The following is an 18,646-nucleotide window of genomic DNA, read 5'->3' on the forward strand; positions in this document are numbered from 1 at the left end:
TCTGACTCTCCCCTGCTCACGCTGTCTCTTTCTCTCGGAAAAAAATTAAAAAAAAAAATTAAAAAAATAATTAAAAAAAATGTTAACACGAAGAAATACAAAAACACTGAGAAATGGAGATTTGAGGAGGCCAAAAAAATATGGAAACTGAGAATGCAGTGCATGATCTCAGATCTTCTTTTGCTGTATTTTCTATCATCTTTTATAGTTGTATAATAATCTGGATAATCAATTTCATTTATATATTTGAGTTTGTTTTATGAAACAAACAGAAAGTAACTTAGTATTATTCCAGGCTTTCTCTAATCACAATCTATGTTACTTTAGAAGAATGTTTTTAGGGCGCCTTGGCTCAGTTGGTTGAGTGACAACTCTTGATTTCAGCTCAGGTCACAATCCCAGGGTCCTGGGCTGGAGCTCTCCCCACCACCTCCACACTTAGCGGAGCCTGCTTAAGATTCTCTCTCTTTCCCTTTCCCACTTCCCAGCTCACATGCATTCTCTCTCTTTCTCTAAAATAATAATAAAAATAATATTTTTATAAGATATATTACAAGAAAAAAGGTGAAAATTGAATCTGTTCACTTTGATTACCAATGCTGGAAGAGAAAGTGAAATTTACAGTTGCTGGTTAGGTTTGTCTGAATATGTTTTTACTTCTGATTCTGTTTTTCAATTTGCCTTCAAATGTGGCATGTGGTTGCCCAAACCTCAGCTAGTGTTATTTGAAAAATTCTTCTCAGGTAAAGGACTCCTTCATTTATGGGGTTCTATTCTAAGATAGGCATCTGTAGGAGGATGTAAGTGTACAGGACTCTTTCAAGAAGATGGTGAAATGGGACAATGACCTTCAGTCTCCTTTCTGTGATCCTACAAGTCTGGCAGTAGTGTATGCCTAAACTGCATGCAACACACTAAAATATTTTTATTTTCTTTGTTAATTCTCTCTACACGTTATGTTTTTTAAAACGTAGGCATTAAATTTTTTAAAATTTAAATTTTTTCCTGTTCGCTTTAACGTCCACCAAGCGCGTTTACCAATAAGCCTTTGGAAAGGCTTAGTCAAGGGCGCAAAACTTCACGGGCTTGGCCAATGCCCTCAGTCAAGATGGCCGTAGCTACATTCTATTGCCCTTACTTGCCCTCAGTAAAAGTGGCTCCAGTGACTTCCTTTCAAACCCGCTTTTCCCATAACAAATATGGCGTCTCCGCTTCCGGGTTTGGATGTGCTGCTGTTGTCGGTCGGTGAGTGTAAAGGGGACTTTGCAAGTTTTCTCTATCAGTTGTTCAAGTGGAACGAGGAGTGCCCTGAGATTGGTAATAGGCAGGGGGTCTAGGCAATGTATTAGATCAGTCTCATAATTGGGAAGTTATGGCGGCTTCCCCTGGCACACTTCCAATTTACCCGTCCCGCCCCCTCCTCCACCCCAACAACTCATGGCCTTTGCAGACAGACACCTCTTTGGGGAAGTCCCCTAGAATTGCAGATAGTGTGACCGGATGCCCTTTGGCTCTTCTGCTTTTTAAAAAGCAGCTTTGTAAAGATATAAATACATATCATAAAATCCACCTGTTTAAGGTGTAAAATTCAGTGGCTTTTCATATATTCTCATAATTGTGCAGCCGTCCTTACAATCTTTTTTTTTTTTTTTTTAAAGTTTACTTGTTTAGAGAAAGAGAGAGAGATAGAGCGCATGTGCACGCTCAGGCAGGGCAGGAGCAGAGACAGAATCCCAGGCAGGCTCTTTACTGTCATTGTAGAGCCCATCAGGGTTCCAGCCCATGAACCATGAGGTCATTACCTGTGTATGACCTGAGCCCTGGGCCAGAATCAAGAGCAGGATGCTTAACTGACTTAGCTACCCAGGTTCAACCCCCACCCCAATCTAATTTTGGAACATTTTCATCACGGTAAAGAAACACCCTGTGCCCATTAGCAGTCTCCATTCACTTTGACCTTCCAGTCCTAGGCAACTACTAGTCTACTTTCTATAGATTGTCAACTTGGACATTTGATACGAATGAAATCATACAACGCGTGGTCTTTCTTTACTAGTGTTAAAAGATAAACCGAGGTAGATTTAAAATTCTAAGTTAACTTGAGCAAGAAAGCAACTTGAGTTGAGCAGGATCCAATCTCACAGATAGAAAGGAGCTTTGAGGAGTTGAACAAAATGAGAGACTTATAGGCAGAAGGGAGCAGGAACGAGGAAGTAATACTAGGCCAAAAAAGCAGGTTGGTTATTGCGTGGTTACTTCTCTTTAGGAGATGGGAAGGTTCTATCTGGCAGATTACCCAACCACTGCTGATTAGGCGATTCCTGATTGGTTGTGGAGTTTAAGATAAGCGAAACCATTCTGGATCTGTTGTCTTGTTTTTTAATGCTAGGTTCTTATCACTAAGTATGTATGCAGCATGTATTAGAACTTAATTCTTTTATAAAGCTGAAAAATATTCCACGTGTGCGTATACCACATTTTATTCATCCATTCATCAGTTGATGGACATTTGGATTGTTTCCACTTATTGTCTGTTATGGATAAAGCTGCTGTGAACATTTGTGTAAAGTTTGTGTGGACATATGTTTTTATTTCTCTTGAGCATATGCCTAGTAGTGGACTTTCCAGGTCAAAGTGTCATCTTTTGAAGAACTACCAAACAGTTTTCCAAAGTGCTGGTGACTTTGTATGTGGCTCTCCAGTTGTCTCAGTGTTGAAAAGATTGCCCTTTTCCTTTCCTATGTTTTGTCACCATGTGGCAAAATCAACTGACCATAACTGTAAGATTTTACTTCTGGACTCTCAGTTCTATTTCACTGATCTATACATCCATACTTATGCCAGTGCTACATGGTCTTGATTGGTGTGGCTTTTTAATAAGTTTTGAATTAAAAAAAAACATGAGTCTTCCAACTTTGTTCTTTTTCAGTGTTGTTTTGGGTATTCTGGATCGCTTGCATTTCTGTATGAATGTTTTAAGGACTTCTGTCAATGTCTGCAAGTAGAAAAAAAAACCCTACACAACTGAGATGCCACTAAGAATTACACTGATCTGTAGATTGATTCAAGCCATATTGCCATCTTAAAATATTGGATGTCCTTCCATTCATTTAGATTTTTAATTTCTTTCAACTCTTTTAAAAAAGATTTTAATTTTAGTAATCTCTGCACTGAACATGGAGATCAGACTTATAACCCCAAGATCATGAGTCATATGTTCTACTGACTGAACCAGCCAAGAGCCTCTCTTTCAAAAGTTTTTTTCTAGTTTTCATTGTGTCTGTCTTACACATTTTTATTAACTATATTTCTAAATATTTTATTATTTTTTTTCTTAAGTATTTATTTTTGGGGAGAGTGTGAGCATGGGAGGGGCAGAAAGAGGGAGAGAAAGAATCCCAAGCAGGCTCCACACTGTCAGCACAGAGTCCACTTGAGGGGCTCACTCCCATGAACTGTGAGATCATGACCTGAGTCGAAATCAAGAGTTGGACACTCAACTGACTGAGCTACGCAGGAGCCCTTTAATCTTTTTTGATGCTATTGTAAATGGAATTATGTTCTTAATTTAATTTTAGGATTGCTTATTGCTAGTGTATGTAAATATTTCCATAATATTTTTACATATTTTTATTGCTAGTGTAAAATAATTTGCATATGATTTTACCATATTGATCTTGTATCCAGCAATCTTGTTTAATGTTTCTACTAGTTTTTAAAGTGGATTCCTTGAGATTTTCTATCCAAAGATTACATCTTCTGTTAATAGAAATAGTTTTATTTCTCTCTAATATAGAAGGCTTTTATTTCATTTTCTTGCCTAATTTTGCTAGCTAAAACCTCCAGTATCATATTGAATAGAAGTGATCAGAGCAGACACTATTGTCTTGTTTCTGATCTTAGGGGGAAAACATCTTACCACAAAATATGCTGCTAGCTATGCATTTTTTTAAAAAAAAAATACCCTTTATCAGATTGAGGAAGTTCCCTTCTATTTCTAGTTGTTGAGTGTTTTGATCATGAAAGAGTGTTTGACTTTCTCAAATGCTGTGTGTGTGTGTGTGTGTGTGTGTGTGTGTGTGTGTTGTGGTTTTTGTCCCTTATTCTTGTTTATTTGGCCCATTTTTCTAATATAGTATATTATATTAATTAATCTGCAGATGTTAGAACAACTTCGAATTCCTAAGATAAGTTCCCCTTGGTCATGGAGTATAATCCTTTCTGTATTTTGCTAGGTTTGGTTCGCTAGTATTCTGTCAAGGATTTTTGTGCCTGTATTCATAATACTGGTTTGTAGTTTTTTGTGATGTATTTGTCTTGACTTAGTATCAGGCTGATGCTGAGCTTAGAGTAAATTGGGAAGTGTTCCCTTCTCTTCCATTTTTTAGGAGAGCTGTTTAGGGGGAGGGAATGACAAGTGCAGTTGGGAGGAAGTGGGGCTTATTGGAGAACCTGAAGGAAAGTCATTATGCTTGAATCCTGGAAAGCAGTGGGACCTGATGTTGGAGGATCTGGGTTAGAGAGAAATTTCTGGTTGGTGATTAATGCCTCAGAAGAGGAGAGAACCTTGGGCTAAACATGGAGGAAGTCCAGTTGGGAATGGAGGATGAGTCACAGAGTTGGTGGAGACGAGGAAATGAACCAGTTTAGACTCTTGAGAATTTTGTGGATACAAGAGGAGACTGGCTATGGGGAGGGCAGGTGTCAAAGGTTTCCTTTTCACTTTTCTTTTTTTCTTGACAACTTTTTTTTTTTTTGAGAGAGAGAGCGAGAGAGAGCGCTTGTGCATGGGAGCCAAGGGAGGGCAGAGAGAGAGGGGGAGAGGGAATCCCAAGCAAGCAGCGTTGGTTCAACTCATGAACCATGAGATCATGACTAGAGCTGAAATCAAGAGTCTGTCACTTGACCAACTGAGCCACCCAGGCACCCCACTTTCTTGATAATTTTTTTTAAAAAGTTTATTTTATTTATTCATTTTGAGAGAGAGAGGGAGAGAGAACAAGTGGAGGAGGGGCAGAGAGAGAGGGGGACAGAGGATCCAAAGCAGGCTCTGTGCTGACAGCAGAGAACCCCATGCAGGGCTTGAACTCACAAACCATGAGATCATGACCTGAGATGAAAGTCAGATACCTAGCCGACTGAGCCACCCAGGCACCATTTCTTGACAACTTTTAATGTTGATATGATTTTATACCTTCAAAAAATTGCAAGACTAGTACAAGGAACTCCCAAATAACATTTCCCAGGTTCACCAACTGTCTATACTTGCCCCATCAAGTTACTTTATCATTCTCTCTCATACACCTGCACACACACACACACACACACACACACACACCTATTTGATAGTATGTTGTACATGTCATTCCCTCTACCAATTAATATTTGAGTGGCATTTCCAAAGAACAAGGATATTCTCTTTCATACTAGGTTTTGTTGAAAATAGGAGCAATTTGGGATATTGGAAAATCTGAGTGAAGATCTAGTGGGATAGAAGTGAGAGAAGGGGTTGTCATCACTGAGGGCTTGTTAAAGGTTCTAGAGAATAGATTTCAGGTGCAGGTGGAGGGTTGGACTTTGCCATAGGAGGGACAGCTCTCTGTTGTGAAGAGGATTGAAGCAGTGTACAGACATGGGAGACTTTGTTCTGCTTGACAGGGTAGTGGAGGAAGTTCCTCCCTGCTGGATTCTGTTTTCTTTGTCAATTAGGAAGTGAGTAGATCTACTGAAAAAAGCAGGAAGGTGTGTGACAGATGGGAAGAGTCTGAGTTGAAGATGGGAGAAAACACAAGAGTCAAAGAGGCGGGAAGAGGAAGTAATGAGATAAACATCTCAAGATTCCTGTGGCCAGACAGCCCATTTCAGGTTGATGTTTATTCCGTTAGAGTGAGCCAGCTTGCTCTATTCAGTGGCTCATGTCTAGCCCTGCAGAGTGGGGACATAAATTGAGTTCATCTAGGCTATGGTTTTGCCAAAGGGGTGTGATAAGAAGACAGGATGGTTCAGAAAGGGAAGTTTAGGGTATTAACAAGCTAATGGACCATAAAATACACTAGATAAGAATGAATGAAGTAAGATGGCTACTGAATGGGAAATAGGAGGGCAAATGGATGGGACATAGACTGGGAAGGTGGAAGCCTATGATTGTTTTTTAATTATTACTATTTCGATTATTGGATCTAGATATTATTAAGCATGCGTTCTCTACTGGAGTATTTTACATGCATTAATTTCATATAATTCCTATGACAACCCTGTGAGGTAAGCATGGTCATCAAGCCATTTTTATAGATAGAGGAAACTGCTGTGAAGTGACTTGCCCAAGGTAACACAGCTAAAAATCGAGTTTCTAATCGACCCCCTGTGTATCTCGGACCTCTCTGCAGAGCTTCCCAGCTGTGTTCCCTTCTCTGCTTTTACCCTCCTCTGACTCACCCTTCACTTAGCTAACAGCGTGAGCATTTGGAAACAAATTGATTGTATCATGCACTAACTCAGAACCCTTCATTACGTGCCCCTGGAAATATGTATAAAAAGAAGAACTGACAGATGAATAGAGTCTTGGATAGATGGATAGTTTTGTGATAAAGAAAATCATAGTAAAATGTTAATTGTGAAATCTAGACAGTAGCTATAAGAATGCTCATCAGATAATTTTCTCTACTTTTCTTTATGTTTGAAACTTTTCATGTAAAATGTTGGGAGGGAAGACTTTTGACTGAAAGAAGAAATGAAGCTAAATATCTTTTAATCTGAGGACCCTGACTGACTTGGATTTGTAGGTCGGTAAGAATCTGTAGTCATGGGAGAATGGCTGTCTTCGCCCAGTAAGCAGGTTTTGATATACAAAGAGATGTCTTGTGCCTGTGCCCCTCTGGCATTGGAAAAGAAAGCCTAAAGTGTGTAATTAAAGCCTTTCATTTTTTAAAGTTTTATTTGTTTATTTTGAGAGAGAGACAGCACAAGTGGGGAAAGGGCAGAGAGAGAAGGAGAGAGAATCCCAAGTAGGCTCCACACTGTCAGCACAGAGCCTAGTGGGGGCTTGAATCCATGACACCGTGAGATCATGACCTGAGCCAAAATGAAGAGTTGGACGCTTAACCGACCAAGCCACCCAGGCACCTCAGCCTTTTCTTTTTTTTTTATTTTTTTATTTTTTTAATGTTTTTTAAATTTATTTCTAGCAGAGAGAGAGAGAGAGCGTGAGCAGGGGAGGGTCAGAGAGAGAGAGTCACAGACTCTGAAACAGGCTCCAGGCTCTGAGCTGGCAGTCAGCACAGAGCCTGACGCGGGGCTCGAACCCACAAACTGCGAGATCATGACCTGAGCGAAAGTTGGACGCTTAACCAACTAAGCCACCCGGGCGCCCCCCCCCCTTTTTTTTTTTAAAGATTCTTTTAAGCAGTCTCTACACACAGCGTGGGGCTCAAACTCACAACCATGAGATCAAGAGCCTCATGCTTCCCTGGTGAGCCAGCTAGGTGCACGAAAGTACTTTTAAGAGAAGAAAATAAGCTCTTCTAGAGAAGGAAGTAGAACCATGTGTTTAAAGTTTTAGGACAGAGATCACCATCACACTGTACTTGTCTGCTTAGGTGGATGCAGACCCTAGGAAAGGTCTCATCTGTACTTATTACTTGCTTTCTCCCATGCAACTTCAGAATTCCAAAGAACGTTTTGCAGGCATAGTTTCTTACTTTGTAAAAAACCAGATTCTGCCTTTCAGTAGGCTTTCTTTTTTCTTCCTTCCTTCCTTCCTTCCTTTTTTTTTTTTTTTTTTTGTTCAAATGCCCAGTTTGGGATGTATTTGACATCTAACACCAGTGATTCTAAAGAAAAGACAGGTATCACATCAATATGCTGCTTGTATCACTAATGACACTCTTGCTTGATGGTCGATGTTAAGGCTCCTTTTCAGGCAGGCAGGATGTACTGCTGTCCTTCACTGACCTGTTTTTTCCCTTCCAGAAGCCTCCAGGGCAGTGTTTGGTAACACGAGGGGAGAAGGAAGAGACACAGATGCCTGTGGTGGAGGTGTTTGCTGAAACTTCAGGCTTGGTTGGCTAATGTTATATGTGTGAAGAGACAGGATGTTCTTGCTTCTTTGGGAACCTTGATCCCTCTGCTTCTTTCAGAAGCAATCAGCTGCTTGCTCTCTTGGCTCACTGTCTGCCTGAGCTAATGTCCACAACAGCATGTGACTGGGTGTCCTCAAACAACAAGAATCTTGCCAGGCCTCTCTGTTGATTTGTTTTTTACACCCCCTATCTTTGCCTGATAGGGTGGTACTTTGGGCTGTGCAGACACAGGAGGCTGGGAGGTCTTGGGGCTGGGTTCATCCCAGATTGGTATTTTCTAGATGAGTTTCTTTGGGCAAGTCACTCTGCTTCTCTCTGTGTCTGACTATCTGATTGTAAATGAGGATAGTGGTAGGATTACCTGCTTCATGGGGCTGTTCTTGCTCTTAGCACCATGCTCGGCATCCAATAAGCACTGGATAAATGTCATCTACTCTTATTATTATACTGTCCCTGTTATTCTGAAATTGCTTGTTTCATTCAAACATATGTCTTTGAGATCTTTCAGGTTCCAACTGCCATCTTAACAGCTGCACGGTATTCTGTAATTTGGAATACTGCCTCCTTCTAAAACTATTCCTTCTCTAGTCTTCTCTAACCCAGTTAGATAAAACAACCCAGTCGTCGAAGCTGCCACCCCTCGTTGACTCTCTTTCTCTTTAGGACCTTCATCTGTTCAGTGATTAAGTTCTTCTCTCATTTGAGTTCCTAAATATGTTCTTAGTCTGTCCCCTGCTCTTGACTGCCCTACCCTAGTTCACATGCTCCTCCTCTCTCACCAGGGCCATGGCAGGTGGATGAATTCCTATTGCTTCTAAGATCACTGGCCACTGGACTGAAACTCTATAAATTCATCTCCCATCCAGCTGCCAAATCTGCAGATCTGGCCGTGTAAACTCCTCTGCAAGGCATGCGGTGGCCTGTGGCAGTCATGATGCATGGTGTTGGCTAGAATATGATTCGTTGATGACAGTTTATGAGGCAGAGAGTTGCAGAGGGTTTAGGATCACCCCGGGCCTATCTTATTTTATGGAGAAGTGGGCAGAGCTGAATGCACTGAAAAGAACCCTCCAGCCAAGAATCCAGCACCCACAAGTAGACCAGGGTCTATCGGGGGAGGGAGGGTAAGGAAGATCTAATTCTATTTTATTTTATTTTTTAGGAACACCTCATTTTTAATAAGAAATGTGCAAGAGATGAACTCAATAAACCATCTTTGTGGTTTCTAGAGCTCAGCTGGAGCGTTTGTGCATCCAAGTTGCTATCAACAACCAAGCCTTGCCATCCTTCCCAGAGCTAGGACAGGAGAGCCCCACGGCCATCCAGCTGCAGCCCACAGGGTTTGTCTCTCCCCAGTTACCCATGTGCAATTGTTCTCTGACTCTCACTTTAAACTCCCGACACCCAGTGCCACTTGTGGTTGGTTGCCCAAGCTGGTTTTACGGGTGTTTGCACTGTTCCCCAGGCATTGGCCTGGCCTGCCCCGTGCTTGGAGATGATCTTCTCCAGAAAACTTACTGTTCCTTTCTGGGTTCTGTTCTGTCTCGTCATTGTGTTTACATAGTATGTTGCTGCGTTTGGATCATCCCAAACTGTGAGCAACTTGAAGGAAAAGTCTATTACATTCACCTTTGTCTACTCAGAGCCGGGCATGTTAAATCATTGATTGAATGCATGTTTGAGTAGGCCACAGATAAAAATACGAGTCACCTAAAATCTCAGTAGTTAGAAATCAAACCACTGAGGGGCACCTGGGTGGCTTAGTCGGTTAAGCGTCCGACTTTTGCTTAGGTCATGATCTCGCGGTTCGTGGGTTCGAGCCCCGCATCGGGCTCTGTGCTGACTGCCAGCTCAGAGCCTGGAGCCTATTTCAGTCTGTGACTCCCTCTCTCTCTGACCCTCCCCTGCTCACGCTGTCTCTCTCTCTCTCCTAGAAATAAATAAAACATTTAAAAAAAATTTAAAAAAAAAAAAAGAAATCAAACCGCTGAATTAATTACCATTGAAGTTAATTTGAGGTGTATTCTTCCAGATGCTCTTTAAAAAAAAGTTTTTTTTTAATATTTATTTTTTGAGAGAGAGACAGGGTGTCAGAGAGAGAGGGAGACACAGAATCCGAAGCAGGCTGCAGGCCCTGAGCTGTCAGCACAGAGCCCGACGGGGGGCTCGAACTTACAAAATATGAGGTCGTGACCTGAGCTGAAGTTGAGATCTGTATATTTCTTATACACACACACACACGATTTTGTATTTTATAAAGTCTGGATCAAATCCTACCTGTTGTTTAAAAATCTTTTTTCCACGTAATGTATCATAGACAGTCTCTCTTCTCATTACGTATTCTTTTTTTTTTTTTTTTTTTTTTTTTTTTTTTTTTTTTATTTCTTGGAGAGAGAGAGCGTGAGCAGGGGAGGGTCAGAGAGAGAGGGAGATTCAGACTCCGAAATAGGCTCCAGGCTCTGAGCTGGCAGTCAGCACAGAGCCCGGCGCGGGGCTCGAACCCACATACCGCGAGATCATGACATAAGCGAAAGTCGGACGCTTAACCGACTAAGCCACCCAGGCGCCCCTCTCATTACGTATTCTTGTCGTCCTTGGATTATCGTGTGCTGCACAGTGCTTCATCCTTTTCAGACATGCGGCTTATTCTCCAGCTGAAATTGTTAATGGTTTCTTTCTGTGTCGAGAGTATTTGTTTCTCGTGGTGAAGAAACACGGGAAACACATCCTGGGTCTACAGTAAGGACAAGGAGGGCTGTTACTAATGGGAAAGAACAGTATTCTGCCCAAACTGTTGTTTGGCCTTTGGGCACTGGGACTGAAACGGGGGCTCCTCTTAGGCAGTGCCTCTTGTGTTGAATTATTTTTTCCATGGCAGGACTATGGCGACCCAGGAAGCCACTCCAGGCAGCCAGTCCGAGGAGAGCAGTGCCTTGGATTTGCCAACGGTTAATGACATAAGAGATTACGTGCTGCAGAGACCCCATCAGGAGCCCGACAGCGAGCCTTTTAGTTCTGTAGAAGCCCTTTCTAGTCTTTGCTCTTCTGATCTGGATCCAGGTAAGAAGCAGTGTTTAAAACAAGCTAACATTGACCACCTCCCTCCGCCCCCCAATACATACAGGTACGTGGCCGTTTGTTTCTCTCTCTTCCAATAGCACCTCTCGGAGGCATGATTCATTGTCTTGGGTGGAAAACATCTTATCTAAGCACAACTGTGGGGAGAGACTTCAAAGGATAAGCTCCCTGGTGTAACCACAAGGAGCTGTTTCCTGGAGGCCTTTTTGTCTGAGAACCTTTCTAATCTCCATCCAACTGCATTCAGAGGTTCAACAGGGAGAGGGTGGAATTGAATTTTGTTTTGTTCTTTTAAAACTTCAGAAAGTTGGGGCACCTGGGTGGCTCAGTCGGTTAAGCATCTGACTCTTGATTTCAGCTCAGGTCATGATCCCATGGTTTGTGAGTTTGAGCCCCACATTGGGCTCTATGCTGACAGCACGGAGCCTGCTTGGGCTTCTCTCTCTCCCTCTCTCTCTTTCCTTCCCCTATGTGCGCTCATATGAGCGTGTGTGCTATCTCTCTCTCTAGAAAAAATGAATAAATTAAAAAATAAAATAAAAACTAAACCTTCAGAATAGTAGTAGGGAGCTCAGTATTCCTTGTATACAGTATACTCTGCATTTGGGGAACAGCTTTTCTACTAGTTTCCCTGGCTGAATTGCCAAAAAGTCTCTGGGACTTGGGGCACATTTCTTAATGGCTCTGAGCTCTGTGTACTTGACATCATCACTTAGATTTCTGTTTGGCTTCTGAGATTTGATATATCCTAAACCAAATTGCTGATTCCTCTACTCCGTCCCCAGTCCCTTCTCCTTCATAGACACACACCTGTTCTTTGACCCTTTCTCATCTCGACAAAGCGCTTTTATCCATCTGTTCATTTAGGCCCAAACTAGGAGTCATCCTCAGTCTCTCTCACATCCAGTCCATCACTGTCAGCTTTACTGCCAGAGTAAATCTAGCATCTAAACAGTTCTGCCATCCCCACTGCTACCACCCTGGTCCAAGTCACTGCTGTCTGTCTTCTGGATTGTTGTTACAAACTCCTAACCGGCTCTTTCCATACCTGCCTTCACCTCCAACAGTCTCTTCTGAACACAACCACAGAGGGTCCTTTTCAAATGTAAATCAGATCATGTTAGTCCTTGGTGCAAAAACTCAGAGCGAAAGCCAGAGCAAAAGCCAACGTCCTGTGGCACCCATGCTCTCTGGGCCCTGGGTCTGCCACCTCTCTGACCTGACCTCCTACTGTTCTTGTTCTCACTAGCAGGGCCTCTGCCTCCCACCTCTAAGAGCCAGCCACCCTCCCACCTGCTGACGTTCCTTTGTCATATCCTTTCTGGCTTTATTCTTTGCCTCCGCAGGAATGCCACTGGGCACCCTAGATTTGGCTGTTAATTGATTTGTCTCCCTGCTCTGGAATATAAATTCCAGGATAGCAGGTACTCAATAAATACTTGTATGAGGAATGAATGGGTGAATGTTAATCGCTATTGTTACTTCATTAAGAGATATGTTTGTATGGATTTAGGGCTGAAGTTGATCCCAACTGAAAACATGTCTGGTCCCCTCTCCACTCCCTACACATGTAGCTTAAGGCTGGTTATGAGTAACTTCGGAAAGTTCCATGTATAAGGAGTGGGAGTCATAGGCAGCACTGAATTAGGTGAAGCCTGAATTTATCTCCAAGCACGAACAGTATCGGAGGAGATTGTCAGATTGCGTCTGCCTCCCAGAAGAAAAGTCAAAGTGTGTAAATTGATGGAGACATGGCCCAACTGTCAGCCATTAATGTGTGCAAAGTGGGTTATCGACTATTGTGCAGTGATATAAATCCTGTGCCACTTCTGCCAGGATAGAACACAAGGGGTGTGTAACATGTACCCCAAACCCAAGTGGGTCACTCTGTGCCTGTGCCCTTGGGAATCCCAGTTCTCACTTTCTCTTCTCCTTGCTTGCTCTTCTGCCCCATTCTCTGTGCCCAGGGCCTTCATATGTCATCTTTCAGAGCCTCCCAAAAAAACAATTTGAAACTTAGAGACAAATGACTAATTATAGCTTCAAGTGTCAGCTTTTCCAGGATGGTCTTCATTTAAGAATACCTAGCCTTAACTTGAAAGAATGGATTAACTTCAGGAATCAAGGACAGGTAGAAGAGAGATTGGGAGACTCTGTCTCTCTGATGTTCCTAAAATGCACCCTATTGATGTTTTCCACCCCTACACATTCTCACACCCCCCTCTGCACCCTCCCCGCTTCCAATTTGACCTTTCCAAATGGAGCCATTCTTAGCATCCGGAAGTCTTATCTCCTCCTCCTTCCCCGTGACCATGCCTCCTGATCTGCGGCATGTGTTTAAAATACTCATGTTGGTTTGCACATACTGCACCAAGGAAGGTCCTATGGTTCCTTTTCTCTGCAGAGCTAGATGCTGGAATGTCATAGAATACGTGAATACTGATCATTCCCATTTATGGCAGGCTCTCTGCTGGTCAGGTTTTGTGTTGTTGGGCTCCATACTAAGTGTTTCACAAAGACTGCTACTTTTTATTCTTACCACAAACCTGAGAAGTGGAAAGCAACCCTATTTTATAAATAAGGAAATGTAGATGTGGAGACGTTAGGAAGCGTGCCCAGTGTCACTTAGTAAACGGTGGAACTGGGCTGAGTCCAAAGGCATTGATTGTTCTATATCACATTTTTATCGGGGAAAAAAGTTGCTTTTTCTAACCTGGAAAATAACCAGATAGATGATATCACTGAGATAAGGAATTGCCCAGAAATGAATCTAGGCAAGTTTGTTAGCTTGAGACAGCAAACAACTCATTTTGGGAAGGAGTGGGGGCGGGGGGGGGATTTTAAGGAGGAATATTAAGTTTTTGATACAATTTTATTCAGACTTAAATATTTTAAAGCAATCTTAATTTTAATTAATTTAATTAATTTAAATTAATTAATCTGTGCAGTCCACCATGCAGTAGTTTCGTGTGCTATACCATTTATTACTCATAATACTTGTTATGATTGTTTAAAATTGGACCAGACTCGGTGTCTGAGTGGCCCAGGGGGTTAAGTGTGTGACTTTGGGTCAAGTCATAATGTCGTGGTTCATGAATTCAGGCCCCACATCAAGGCTCTGTGCTGACAGCTCAGAGCCTGGAGCCTGCTTCGGGTTCTGTGCCTCCCTCTCTCTCTCTCCCCCTCTCCCCCCTTGTACTCTTTCTCTCTCTCTCAAGAATAAAATAAATACTTAAAAGTTTTTTCAAAAATAAATAAAATTAGACCAGATCACCTAGAGCTTCCCAAGAACTGAGTGGAAATGATATCTGAAAGATATGATGGGAGCAGGCATTATGCTAGGATCAAATGGAAGACAGCCACCTTTATATTTAGTAGCTTCGTAGCTGATAGCTTATGGTAAGCAGAAATAAATGCACTCGGGTTTATCCACCACTAAGGGAACTTCATTCTGATGTCACTAGGTGAAGTTTACCCAGCATGGGAAGCTATTTATTTTGTTGTAATCATTTCAGAGTTGTCTTTTGTGAAACAGAGATGTTTTACAAAGTAAATTTAGGAAAGGTCGTCACTGGTAATCTGACCATTACCAACCAGTGAAATGGTTGAGGTGGATGGTCCTAAACTCAGGGAAATCACTGCCCTAACCACCCAGCCTGATTTGCCCTGGGCTGACCACCTTGGACTTCCACTTTCTCAAAGCTGTGTAAGGTCTTGAGTTTTGATTTTCTGTTTGTAAGTAGGATCCGGGGCACCTGGGTGGCTCCGTTGGTTAAGGGGACTTTGATTTAGGCCCAGGTCATGATCTGATAGCTTGCCATGGGCTTGAGCCCCATGTTGGGCTCTGTGCTGACAGTGCAGAGGCTGCTTGGGATTCTCTCTCCCTCTTCTCTCTCTCTGCCCCTCCCTGGCTCGCTCTCTCACTCTCAAAAATAAATAAACATTTAAAAATTTAAAACAATATATATAATTAGGATCCACTTTCCTTCCCTTCACTGCATGGTCATGGGTAGTTGTAGTTACAGGTTTTAAGCCCTCAGCAGATTTTGCCACATTTTAATTTCATTCTGATAACTCTGGATCTGTTGTTTGCTCAGAGACATGGCCTACCTTTACATTGGTCTCTGTTGTTGTTCTGATGGCTACTGTTCTAGCTCTGATTCTTAACATATCCAGCTCCCATGCCAACTTGCATTCTTGGCTTGCTTGTTTGCTGTTGTGTACTGTTAGGAAATTGATCTCTTCTAGAGATTGGTGAAGACCGTCAGAAGTTTCCAGCTGATATCACCCAAGGTATACCGGCATTGAGCTGTATCCAGCCTGTACTCCCTCACTGTTGGCTGCACTTAGGTAGCCTGTGCTTGCCTCAAAATATAGTTGACTATCTTAAGAGCTGATGGAGTGTGCCAGGTTGCTTACAGGTCTGAGGGTGAACCCAGGACCTGGCTTCTCTAGCTACTGGGTGAAATAGAAGCCAGGAGCTGACCATCAAGATTCATTTAAATTAGTCAGCTGTCAAAACCTATGGTCCAAATTCAGACCCACAGTTAGCAAGGGGGTGGGGTCCACCCACAATGGTGATGTAGAGCACAGCCCTGCAACAGGTAATGCCATGAGAGTGCCCAGCAATCCCGGCAGGTGGCAGGCAGTGTGCAGGTGGCTTATCAATGAGTGGCAAGGTCCCAACTTCAAGGTCAGAGTCAGCATCACAGTTGTAACCTCTGGAAGAATAGCTGGCAAGGGACGAGTGGCCTCAGTTTTAGGCGATGGCAGGGACCAGCTGGAAAAGCCAGCTTATAAAGACAGGGACCTGGGCTGAAGCCTGACTTCTATAAAGGATCCCCCACTTCACCCTGCAGCTGCCTCTGACTTTGGCCCATCACTGACCTGCTCTTCCCAGCCAGGCTTTTTGAAGGGGTTGCCTATATTCCATGCTAGTTTCTCTTACGATTGTTTTTCATTCCTGGGCACATATCGTCCACCCCCACTACGCACTAGACTAAGCCTGCCCTTGCTCAGATGCTGGTGATTTTGCCCAGGAGCTAAGCCTAATGGGCACTTCTCTACCCTCATCTTGTATGCCCAACTGCCATATCACCGTTCATGCCCTGGAGGAGGATATTAGTGGCAAGGGACGTGAGACTTCAGAGCACCTTCTAGGAAACTAGTGAGTTGATAAGAATCCAAGAGTATTAGTCAGGAAAACCTCAAAGCCTTGGTCATTTCAGTCTAGGTACCCAAAAGCGGGTGAGTCTGGGCTGTGTCTTTCTAGATAAACACAGGTCATCTGTCTTGAACGGGTGTCTTGAGCAAACGTTGTCTAGCTACTTCTCATGAAGTGGTAGTAAAACAAACAACAACTTGTCACCTAAGCCACGCATAGGAGTACAGAAACTCCCTCTCCGCCCTTCCTGGTGAGATCTGGCAGGAGACCCATACTGCCAAAGAGGTCTTCCTGAGATAGCATTTCCATCACCTTTCTCTGTTTAAATCCCTTTGAGATATTGTACACCTTCACTTCCCTTCCAACTCCAGTCAAGGCTCCTGTGCCTCATTTTCAGGGCTCTGCATAATCTCACATCCAGAGCGTTTGTTCAAGATATTTAAAAAAAATTTTTTTTAAATGTTTGTTTATTTTTGAGAGAGAGAGAGAAACAGTGTGTGTGGGGGAAGGGCAGAGAGAGAGGGACACAGAATCTGAAGCAGGCTCCAGGCTCTGAGCTGTCAGCACAGAGCACAACGCGGGGCTCAAACCCATGAACCATGAGATCATGACCTGAGCCGAAGTTGGACGCTTAACCAACTGAGTCACCGAGGCGCCCCCATTCAAGATATTTAAGAACCAATTCAGCAGTATTGCAATATTTTCGGAACTGGCAAGGCACCAGGCAATGTACAGGTAGGTGCGTGCCAGCTGAATACAGGCCCCTGCTGGTGTCTAACTACTCATTAACACAGGCCTGCTACTCCTGTTGGGCTTGTTTTTATGCTGAGTTAGACCTTAATGCCTCAGCTGCATGGCTCCCGTCCTTGAAATGTGCTCTTTCCTTCCTGGTCAACGCCAGGCCACTCCAGAAACTGTTGAGCTGAATACTTCAGTTAGTCCCCAGCACACACTTATTGAGGGACTTGGCCTCTTAGATACTTGTTTCCTTTCTGTTTTGTTACTGGTCTCGAGAAAAGCACAGAGTAGACAGAAAGGAAGTGCCAAGTGAGGTGGTCAGTGGTCTCGGATAAACCCCTCAAAAGCGAGGTCACCAGCGTTTCCTGGAGGTGAAGTCCTGCGTGTCCTGCTATGGCTTGAGAAAAGTCTGAGATCAGTGGCTGATGTCATCAGAGCCCTCTGCGGCCTCTCTTCTGGAGATGCATTCTATTAGATGCATTCTAATAGAGGACAAAGACTTTCTCTGAAGTTGTTTGTCTTAGACATTGCAATATGGAGTTGGCAAATCTTTCTCTCTGAGGTCTTTCCTCAAACTTTGACTTCTAAAAGCATTTGTTGAGAAATTGGTTGATTGTGAATAGCAAATTGAATCTTAAACACAATAAGTCTTTGATGATTAAAAGCCCTAGTGGGTAGCCTAGCTATATGTCTAAATAATAGAGATAATGTCTTCTTATTTTTCTTCTGGAATCTGTCAGAATCCCAATCTTCAAAGGCCATTCTGTAAGCTGTATATTTAGACATTTCATCCAAGGAATTTGCTACTTAATAGATAAATATGTCCTTTTTCCTTTCTATGATTCCTATGGTATTTATTTGTAATTCTGGAAAATTTTATTTCCATAAGAAACATGAAACTCTTGGGGCGCCTGGGTGACTTAGTCAGTTAAGCGTCCGACTTTCACTTAGGTCATGATCTCGCGGTTCGTGGGTTCGAGCCCCGCATTGGGCTCTGTGCTGGCTGCCAGCTCAGAGCCTGGAGCCTGTTCCAGAGTCTGTCTCTTCCTCTCTCTCTGACCCTCCCCTGCTCACGCTGTCTCTCTCTCTCTCTCTCTCTCTCTCTCTCTCCTAGAAATAAATAAAAATATAAAAAAAACAAAAAAACATGAAACCCTTAAATGTAAAATTTCAAAATAGAATTTAAATAATAATTATAGACTTCTAATTAAATAATAATTATAGACTTCTAATAATTATAGAATGTGGTGTTGTCATTTTAAAAAGGAGTCAGGATATATTCTCTACATGTAAATAATGTTAAAGACATTTTCCTTAGAGGTGCATTAAGTGACGTCCAATCTAGTAGCTAATGGCCCAGCGCCCTTTAAACTGGACCCAAGACATAGGCAGGAAGGGAAAAAAGGAGCTTGACGAACTAGTTCTCTGAGAAATCAGAGAACAGAATCTGGTGCTTACTATCCCATGTCCAGCTGGCGGGTTTTATTTGGAAAGTTTGAGTGTCCCGCGTGGCAATGAACTTCTGATTTGTTCCCACTCCATGGGGGTGAGTTCTACAGAATCAGACACTTAAGCTTCATTTTCAGGT

General features: G+C 42.7%; 1 protein-coding gene across 2 annotated transcripts in view; it reads left to right on the forward strand.

Moving 5' to 3' along the window:
• The first annotated feature begins 1,194 nt into the window (after positions 1-1,194).
• The window catches only part of SHLD1 (shieldin complex subunit 1), an 87,047-nt gene continuing 69,595 nt past the window's right edge, over positions 1,195-18,646 (forward strand). Inside the window, exons 1-3 of one of the 2 annotated variants that reach the window (XM_039224723.1) lie at positions 1,195-1,245; positions 9,241-9,418; positions 10,957-11,138. In XM_039224723.1, coding sequence (XP_039080654.1) covers positions 10,961-11,138 — 178 coding nt within the window. In that variant the 5' untranslated portion in view covers positions 1,195-1,245; positions 9,241-9,418; positions 10,957-10,960. The remainder of the gene's footprint in view (positions 1,246-9,240; positions 9,419-10,956; positions 11,139-18,646) is intronic. The other variant, XM_039224727.1, reaches the window with a different exon arrangement.

This window comes from Hyaena hyaena, unplaced genomic scaffold (genome assembly GCF_003009895.1).
Source record: "Hyaena hyaena isolate Hyena2069 unplaced genomic scaffold, ASM300989v1 scaffold_16, whole genome shotgun sequence".
Lineage (NCBI taxonomy): Eukaryota > Metazoa > Chordata > Mammalia > Carnivora > Hyaenidae > Hyaena > Hyaena hyaena.